Raw genomic sequence first — 9,037 nt, 5'->3', positions numbered from 1 at the left:
ACAAATACTTCCGTCAACATCTGGAGGATGCCCTCGTCGCAGGAAGACCATTGTTAATAGCGGAAGTTCTGGAGGAATTAGATCCTGTGCTGGATAATGTACTCGAGAAGAACTTCGTCAAGCAAGGAACCAAATATAAGGTAATAATTTTCTTTTGTAGATACTTGTAATGAATGAGTATGCTTTAGGGCCATCTTTTCTGTAGTCCATTGTCTCTATGAAATTGTTGAAAGCAGATCTTTTTGCTGTGTTAACTTCCTTTTTTATGATTGCGGTTTTCTTTCTCCAGTCAATAACAGCTTCTCTGGATTTACATACTTCGCTCTGCAATTCTTCTGGCTTTATTCCGTTCCATATGCACATTGTACAAGTATGCTTAATACAATTAATATTCCTTTTATTTTCAGTTGCGCCTTGGAGACAAGGATCTCGAGGTGCTACCATTCCAGTTCCGTCTATACATAACTACCAAGTTAGCCAATCCGTCTTACACCCCTGAAGTATCTGCCCGGTGTTCCATCATAGACTTCACAGTCACTCTGAAAGGTAAGCGAACTCCGCTGTAGATGCCTTAGTGGGCGAAACTGGTCCTCTTATAATGTATAATAAATAATTCTAAGAAAAGTAATTCTGAGTAAATAATTCTAAGAAAAGTGAAGTAAGTAAGTATTCGTTTTCTATGCAATCTAATACGTATCTAGAATGGATATTCACAAAGTTGTTTTTTTTTCTCTCTCTCCTTCTTCAAGAGGCAAGAGGGTTTATAGAGGGAACTCTAACTACTAAGGTCTTACCGTCTCGAAATGGAAGAGAACGAGGACAGGACAGGAGAAAGTCAGTCGTTCCGAGAACGAACGTCATCTGTTGATGATAAAGTCCGCCCCGGGTGGGAATCGAACTCGCGACCTAGCGCTTACGCACTACCAACCAAGCTAACTAGGCTGGCGCAGTATTTGTTTTCTACACAATCTAATAGTTGGTCCTTTCTAATGAACCTTAACAATGTTACCTTAAATATTTCTTAGCACCTTAATCTCTTCTCTCCCTCAGGTCTAGAGGATCAGCTCTTAGCGCGCGTCATATTGAAAGAGAGAAAAGAGTTGGAGGACGAAAGATTGTTCCTCATCAAAGATGTCACGTTGAACAAGAGGAAAACCATTGAGCTTGAACAAAATCTACTCTTCAAGTTAACCACGGTTAAGGTAAGGGAGCCAAGGCGAGCAAATTGAACATAGCTAGAGAACTAGAGACTAAGCAATCTGATTGGTTGATTTTTAAAAAATCAAAATTTTTAGCCAATGAGATTGCTTGGACCGAGTGTAAACTCACTTTGTGGACCCGGCCCTCAGCGGTTGCTAATCCCTCAAATATGTGTCAATTCCCAGGGTTCTCTCGTAGACGACGACTCAGTGCTGAAGACTCTGAACGTTACCAAAGACACAGCCGTACAAGTACGGAAGAAGATCCAAGTGGCGTACGAAACGGAGAAGGAGATCAATATGGCTAGAGAGGCATTCCGGCCGGTGGCTAACAGAGGGAGTATATTGTACTTTCTCATATGTGATATGTCGCTGGTGAATTATATGTATCAGACGTCACTGGTGCAGTTCTTGGAACGATTCGATATATCAATGGAGAGGTGAGTTGATTTCCTGAAAATTTTCTACGTTAATCTGTAAAAAACGGGAGTATATTGCTAACAGAAGCAGTATATTGTACTTTCTCATATGTGATATGTCGCTGGTGAATTATATGTATCAGACGTCACTGGTGCAGTTCTTGGAACGGTTCGATATATCAATGGAGAGGTGAGTTGATTTCCTGAAAAATTTCCACGTTAATCCGTAAAGAACGGGAATATATTGCTAACAGAAGCAGTATAAAAAGACAATTTGTTTATTAAACCCAAAAAAAAAAAAAAAAAAAAAAAAAAAAATCAGGCCATACTTAAAAAAAAAAGAGGATTGATAGACGGAACTAAAGCAACGAAGGTCTTATCGTTCCGAATTTGAAGAGAAGTTTTTTTTTAGGAGAGACAGGAAAAAATCTTTTCAAGACACTCCACCTGAGGTGTGGGATTTCCACCCACTAGAAACCTATCTCCCCGAGAATTAACCAACACGTTCGACATTCGGAACCTTTTAAAGCAGGTTAGGGGGAAAAATCCACCCACTAGAAACCTATCTCCCCGAGAATTAACCAACACGTTCGACATTCGGAACCTTTTAAAGCAGGTTAGGGGGAAAAAAATCTCCCGTTCTGAGAAAGAACCTTATTCTGTTTAGGATAAAGCTCGCCCCGAGTGGGAATCAAGATCAAACCAAACGAGCGCTTACAAAAGTAGGCGCGCTACCCTTCAAGCTCCCCTCTTTTATTTCAGATCAAGCAAAAGCGAGCGTGTTAATGAGAGGATAAGTTTCATCATTGATTACCTGACAGATGATGTGTTCAGATATAAAGTACGCGGTCTATATGAACAGCACAAGTTCATGTTCCCTCTACTCCTGGCACTACGGATAGATCTGGATAGGAAATTTATCACGTATGATGAGTTCAACTACTTGTTGAAAGGTAAGTAGATAAGGTAATCAAAAATTACCTTATGAATAACCATGAAATTTAAATCAAAAGATATACGTTGTTTATAAATGTCGGGACATTGACCATTAGGCCATTTTCCTACGCGCGTCTCAATATTTTTCTACAATGGAACTGCTGGCTTCCAGGGCTGGACAGGAATTTAGGTGTGCTTGGTTCATGGGAGAGTTAAGGGAACATAAAGGACAATGAGGGGAATTTTCGATACCTATTCTATGGAGATGTTGGGATAATTAAAATCAAAAGATATGTTTAGAAGAAAGAATAAAAGAAGAAAAATACGATAACAATGTAATGTTCCCAAAAAGTACATCATGTACGTAGTAGAATAACAAAAGATTTTTGTAAAAGGGAAATTGAATAATAAATCTATTACTATTATTATTAGTAGCCTACTGCAAGTTTGAAGGAACTTTTTAGTTGGTTAGTCCTATTCGAGCATTATAAATAATAGATATAAAGTACGCGGTCTATATGAACAGCACAAGTTTATGTTCCCTCTACTCCTGGCACTACGGATAGATCTGGATAGGAAATTTATTGCAGAAAAAATCACCTTTATGAACTCAGGGGACACTAAAACGGATATTTCCAACCATTTCCCAATTTAGAAAATTTGGATCGATTGCATTATTTTTTCATTACCTTATACATTTAGGTCCCCTATACAAAGCGCTACAATTTCTTGTGTTTATCGCAACCTCAATTTACATATTGAGTAATTTCAAAATAGGTACATACGTACATATCTATTTTATTGGAATGTCAATAACATTAAATGAAAACTAAAATACACTAACTTATTCAACACTCATAAGAAATAGGCATACAAAAGTTATATTTGTACCGCTATTCTGCTTTTAAAGCTTAAAATCGCTAGCTTTCGAGATCAAAATAATTGCACCAGGGGGGAAAAATACTACTCAATACCCAAGAACCATTCTACAAAGTTTGTAATCTAATACGGCTCGCACAAGGGGGGAAAAATACTACTCAATACCCAAGAACCATTCTACAAAGCTTGTAATCTAATACCGCTCGCACTCAAACAATACGTATCTTTACGCGGTATAATATTCGTCCCAATAGTTCTTCTTGTTTTTCCTATATCCTAGAAAACCTCTTATTTACAGTCGAAACTAGACTTCCAGATCAGGTTCATTCTCGGAACGGCTGGCTTTCTCAGAAAACATCCTTCTACTTCTATTCTTCTTTTGAAACTTAAAACAGCTAGCTTTCGAGATCAAAATAATACATGGAGAGTTTGGAGAGTGCTACATTTACTGAAACAACCCACCTCGTCATTTACAGTCGAAACTAGACTTCCAGATCAGGTTCATTCTCGGAACGGCTGGCTTTCTCAGAAGACATCCTTCTACTTCTATTCTGCTATTGAAGCTTAAAATAGCTAGCTTTCGAGATCAAAATAATAAATGGAGAGTGCTACATTTACTGAAACAACCGATTACCTCGTCATTTTTTCAGTGCCCAGTATACAAGAAGCCTGGGAGAACAGGACTCAACTTCATCACCAAATTGTGGCTTCCTTGTGTACAGAACGAAGAGAATCATTGGATATTGAGAGCTGTGGCTCTGCTCTGTGACACCAAATAGTCCAGTTAACCTTTCATATTGCTTTCAACTTGATGATTTCAATATGAGGGATGGAAAGTGTTTTTGTTTTGTATTTTCATTACACATTTCCGAGTTTATAGATTCTTCTTGCCTGCACACTTCCTTTTATTTATTATTTTTTAAAAGGTTTGATAAGAAACTGTCACTGTAAGGTCTTATCGTCCCGAAATTGAAGGGAGAAGAGTGATAAATTTTTCACACCTTACACAAGACCTGAAAAGAGAAGAACTCATATTAATAATAAAATTTCAGGTACTTGTTCAAAAGTTTCATGTTGTATCAAAAGCAGCAAGTACATTGAACTACACTAACTCATCATCTTCCAATATTTAGTTTCAGGAATTTTGCAGATCTACCTTTGCTTTTGGGGAGTAGATAACTCACCTTGAGTGATAAAAGAGGAGAAAGCCTTTCCGTGAACGAACCTTATCCGTTTAGGATAAAATCCGCCCCGGGTAGGAATCGAACCCGCGACCTAGCGCTTACAAGGTAGACGCGCTACCTCTCAGCTAACTAGGTTGGTCTTCCTTTTATTATTTTACCTACTGACGGTACATGGTGTTTCCCCACTACAATATTCTAAACCGTGGCGAAACACGGATTTATTACAGGTAATTTTTTATATTCAATGCCTTGGTTGAGATTCGAATCCGAGCCCTCCGGCTGCCTCGGTGGCGTAGTGGTCCTAGTAAACAGGAGGGTGAGGGTTCGAACCCAGCCGAGGCATGGACAGTTTGGAGTTTTCAAACATTAGGTACTCTTACTGGCTTTCTCCTATCCTGTCCTCTCTTTGATTTCGGGACTTTCATCTCCTCTATAACTATAATATAAAGCCTATTCGCGGAACTCATCGAAAGAAACGAACAGCTCAGTTCTTGGCTGTACAATGGAAGACCTGATCAGTTCTGGATGACTGGCTTCTTTAATCCACAAGGTATAATTCTATTTACAAAAGAAAATATTTTTTACTGCTTCGGTGGCGTAGTAGTCCTAGTAAACAGGAGGGTGAGGGTTCGAACCCAGCCGAGGCATGGACAGTTTGGAGTTTTCAAACATTACTCTTACTGGCTTTCTCCTATCCTGTCCTCTCTTCGATTTCGGGACTTTCATCTCCTCTATAAAGAGTATAAAGCCTATTCGAAAAAAACTTCATTTGTATGAATGCCGTGTAATTATTTTTCGGGTATGCAATGTGCAACGTAAGATAAATTAGTGGAGATGTCTGATTTACATTCCTTAGTTTCTTTTGATATCATATCACACACACACACAGGGTATGCAATGTGCGACGTAAGATAAATTAGTGGAGATGTCTGATTTACATTCCTTAGTTTCTTTTGATATCATATCACACACACACTTTGCTTATTCAGCCATAATATTTACTATTTCTTTGGAAATCAAAATGTATGCAATGTGCGACGTAAGATAAATTAGTGGAGATGTCTGATTTACATTCCTTAGTTTCTTTTGATATCATATCACACACACACACACACTTTGCTTATTCAGCCATAATATTTACTATTTCTTTGGAAATCTCAAATTTTTTTTCTTCCTTCAGGTTTCCTGACAGCTATGAAGCAAGAAGTGGCGAGAGCTAACCACTGGGCCTTGGACTTGGTCAATATTACCAACACTGTTACTTCACTCTACAAAGAAGGCATTAAAAGTCCTCCAACTGTAAGCATTAGATCCTCTCCTACCACCTATAAGTATTGAGATTTTGCAGTGTGAAGTTGAAATGAATATTGATAATCCGATTCTCGCCTCTGTGCTTGGAGTTCGGGGTGCACTTAGCCTCTGAAGGACAATTGAGTAGCGACCAGTGGCGACATTACCAGTGTAAAAAGATAGATGATACGATCCTTGGACTTGGTCAATATTACCAACACTGTTACTTCACTCTACAAAGAAGGCATTAAAAGTCCTCCAACTGTAAGCATTAGATCCTCCCCTACCACCTATAAGTATTGAGATTTGCAGTGTGAAGTTGAAATGAATATTGATGATCCGATTCTCGCCTCTGTGCTTGGAGTTCGGGGTGCACTTAGCCTCTGGAAGACAATTGAGTAGCGACCAGTGGCGACATTACCAGTGTAAAAAGATAGATGATACGAGTAGATGAAAATTAATAGTAAAGGAGACACTTAATAATGCTGTGATATCCGCAAAAGTTGTGAAGAAGATCTCTGCTTTACCACAAAGATTCATGATTGATTTGATTTTTTTACAGGAAGGTGTATTTGTGTACGGCCTATTCCTGGAGGGTGCTACTTGGGACAGGAAGAACAATGTACTTGTAGAATCTCAGCCCAAAGTACTCTCCACCTTGATGCCAGTCATACATATTACTGCTGTCAATAAACCCTATGTCACCGACCCCAAGTTGTACACGGTACGTGCTTGTGTTAACTTTCAAATCAATAAACCCTATGTCACCGACCCCAAGTTGTACACGGTAAGTGTTTGTGTTAACTTTCAGATGGTGGTTAAACACAGAGGGCTAGGCTTGAAAAATAGAAGAAAAAATATACCAAATATTTATTATTATTATTATTTTAAGACTATCCTAGCCCTGTGTTTATCGCAACCTCAATTTACATATTGAGTAATTTCAAAATAGGTACATATCTATTTTATTGGAATGTCAATAACATAAAATGAAAACTAAAATACACTTATTCAACACTCAAAAGAAATAGGCCCGGGCGGGAATCGAACCCGCGGCCTAGCGCTTACAAGGCAGACGCGCTACCAACTAAGCTAACTAGGCTGGCTTCTATCATCTTTGATGTGATCTTCTACCCAGGTACCAAACCAACACTACCAATGAGCTGCTCAACACCATCATTGAGATTCAACCCAAGGAATCTGCAGGTGATGGCGAGAGAGAGTCTAGAGAGACAGTGGTAGCACGCCTCGCTAAGGATATGTTGGCTAAACTACCGCCCATGTATGAAAATCACGTGTGTAGGGATAGGTAAGTCACCCACGGTTTGATATGTTGGCTAAACTACCGCCCATGTATGAAAACCACGTGTGTAGGGATAGGTAAGTCACCCACAGAGAGACAGTGGTAGCACGACTAGCTAAGGATATGTTGGCTAAACTACCGCCCATGTATGAAAATCACGTGTGTAGGGATAGGTAAGTCACCCACGGTTTAAGACATTGGGCCAGCCACTCACTATCAGGTAGATCTGACAGGTACAGCTGAAAAGGTCCGCCTGTCAGGTCTACCTGATACCTGATGAGCGCACACACACACTATCAGGTAGACCTGACGGACGGACCTGATCAGGTGTACCTGATAGTGAGTGACTGGCCTTAGATTGTGTGATCCCATTAGACAAGGGACCCCAAAAAAGAGGCTAAAGTTCGATAACTAAAGGGCCGATAACTAAAGGCCTGAGAAAAGTGAGCTTTTTCGAAACTTTAACTCAAAATAAATTCTATATTATAAGTAAGCACTATTGTTTTATTTTACTTTTCTTTTCGGTGTTCAGATACAAAGCAATGGGCGCTACCAGGCCTCTAGTGATTGTACTGAGACAAGAGATAGACCGAATGCAGAAAGTGATGAAGACCGTATCAACTACACTGAAAGATCTACTCCTAGCAGTGGATGGTATTATCATTATGAATGAGGTAATTCTACTTTTGTTAGTATAGCAAGTAAACATTCCTAATATGCTTTTATTACGTAAAAATCCATTAATTGTTATCATTAAGTTGTCGTCGTTGTTGTTGTTTTGTTGTTGTTGTAGCGGCTTCAGCCGTAGCCGAATGGTGATGGCAGAAAAAGGAAAGGATATATTTTTTCTGCCATACACCGGGGTGATGGTCTCTAGCCATGTTTAATTGGTTCGTCCTGAACCGCAGTCAACCATTGTGAGGACTTGGGTTTATTCTTTAAAAGCAGAGAGAACCCTTTGAAGAACCAGCTAGGCTGGTTAGGGTTAGCTATTCTTCTCCCTGTTTGTAATCCTACAGCAAGACACTGGTCTGCTCCCTGCTTGAGATCCCCCAGCCAAACGTTATCATGAAGTAACCTCCGTCAATGGGTATCACACTAGACCGGAGGCGCTGGGTTCGATTCCGACGGGCTCTACAAGACAAGACATAATTAGCTAAATTCCATGAAGGGTGGATAAGGTATTCATTTTTATTATTATCTTAATTGGTTCGTCCTGAACCGCAGTCAACCATTGTGAGGACTTGTGCTTATTCTTTAAAAGCGAGAGAACCCTTTGAAAGCTGCCAGGTAGCTAGGCTAGTTAGGGTTAGCTGTTCTCCTCCCTATTTATAGTCCCCCAGCTTGACACTAGACTTTCGAAAAACTGTTAGCTATTATTATCATATATTAATTGGTTCGTCCTGAACCGCAGTCAACCATTGTGAGGACTTGTGCTTATTCTTTAAAAGCGAGAGAACCCTTTGAAAGCTGCCAGCTAGCTAGGCTAGTTAGGGTTAGCTGTTCTCCTCCCTGTTTATAGTCCCACAGCTTGACACTAGACTTTCGAAAAACTGTTAGCTATTATTATCATATCCATCATTATTCTTATCACTTCAGACACTAAAAGACTCCTTGGACAACATATTTGACGCCCGGGTTCCGTCCTCATGGAAGCGGGACTCCTGGCTATCCTCATCCCTAGGGTTTTGGTTCACGGAACTCATCGAAAGAAACGAACAGCTCAGTTCTTGGCTGTACAATGGAAGACCTGATCAGTTCTGGATGACTGGCTTCTTTAATCCGCAAGGTATAATTCTATTTACAAAAGAAAATATTTTTTACTGC

The 9,037-nt window shown here is 39.6% G+C and overlaps 1 protein-coding gene and 1 long non-coding RNA gene across 2 annotated transcripts in view; one reads left to right on the top strand and one right to left on the bottom strand.

The window, feature by feature from the left end:
• Nucleotides 1-9,037, top strand: part of LOC103505124 (dynein heavy chain 8, axonemal-like) — a 69,848-nt gene that overhangs the window by 51,916 nt on the left and 8,895 nt on the right. Inside the window, exons 30-39 of the mRNA XM_026820493.1 lie at nt 3-140; nt 408-546; nt 1,051-1,202; nt 1,386-1,639; nt 2,381-2,571; nt 5,798-5,916; nt 6,470-6,687; nt 7,046-7,216; nt 7,743-7,884; nt 8,810-8,994. Of these exons, the coding sequence (XP_026676294.1) occupies nt 3-140; nt 408-546; nt 1,051-1,202; nt 1,386-1,639; nt 2,381-2,571; nt 5,798-5,916; nt 6,470-6,687; nt 7,046-7,216; nt 7,743-7,884; nt 8,810-8,994 (1,709 nt within the window). The remainder of the gene's footprint in view (nt 1-2; nt 141-407; nt 547-1,050; nt 1,203-1,385; nt 1,640-2,380; nt 2,572-5,797; nt 5,917-6,469; nt 6,688-7,045; nt 7,217-7,742; nt 7,885-8,809; nt 8,995-9,037) is intronic.
• On the bottom strand, nt 3,571-4,418 carry LOC113465731. The gene is made up of 2 exons (XR_003390349.1): nt 4,068-4,418; nt 3,571-3,895 (listed from the first exon to the last, which is right to left on the bottom strand). It is a non-coding gene; the product is annotated as an uncharacterized LOC113465731 (long non-coding RNA).

Source organism: Diaphorina citri, unplaced genomic scaffold (assembly GCF_000475195.1).
Source record: "Diaphorina citri unplaced genomic scaffold, Diaci psyllid genome assembly version 1.1 scaffold152, whole genome shotgun sequence".
Lineage (NCBI taxonomy): Eukaryota > Metazoa > Arthropoda > Insecta > Hemiptera > Psyllidae > Diaphorina > Diaphorina citri.
Note: the sequence above shows the minus strand (reverse complement) of the source record. Positions and strands in the feature narration are given on the sequence as shown.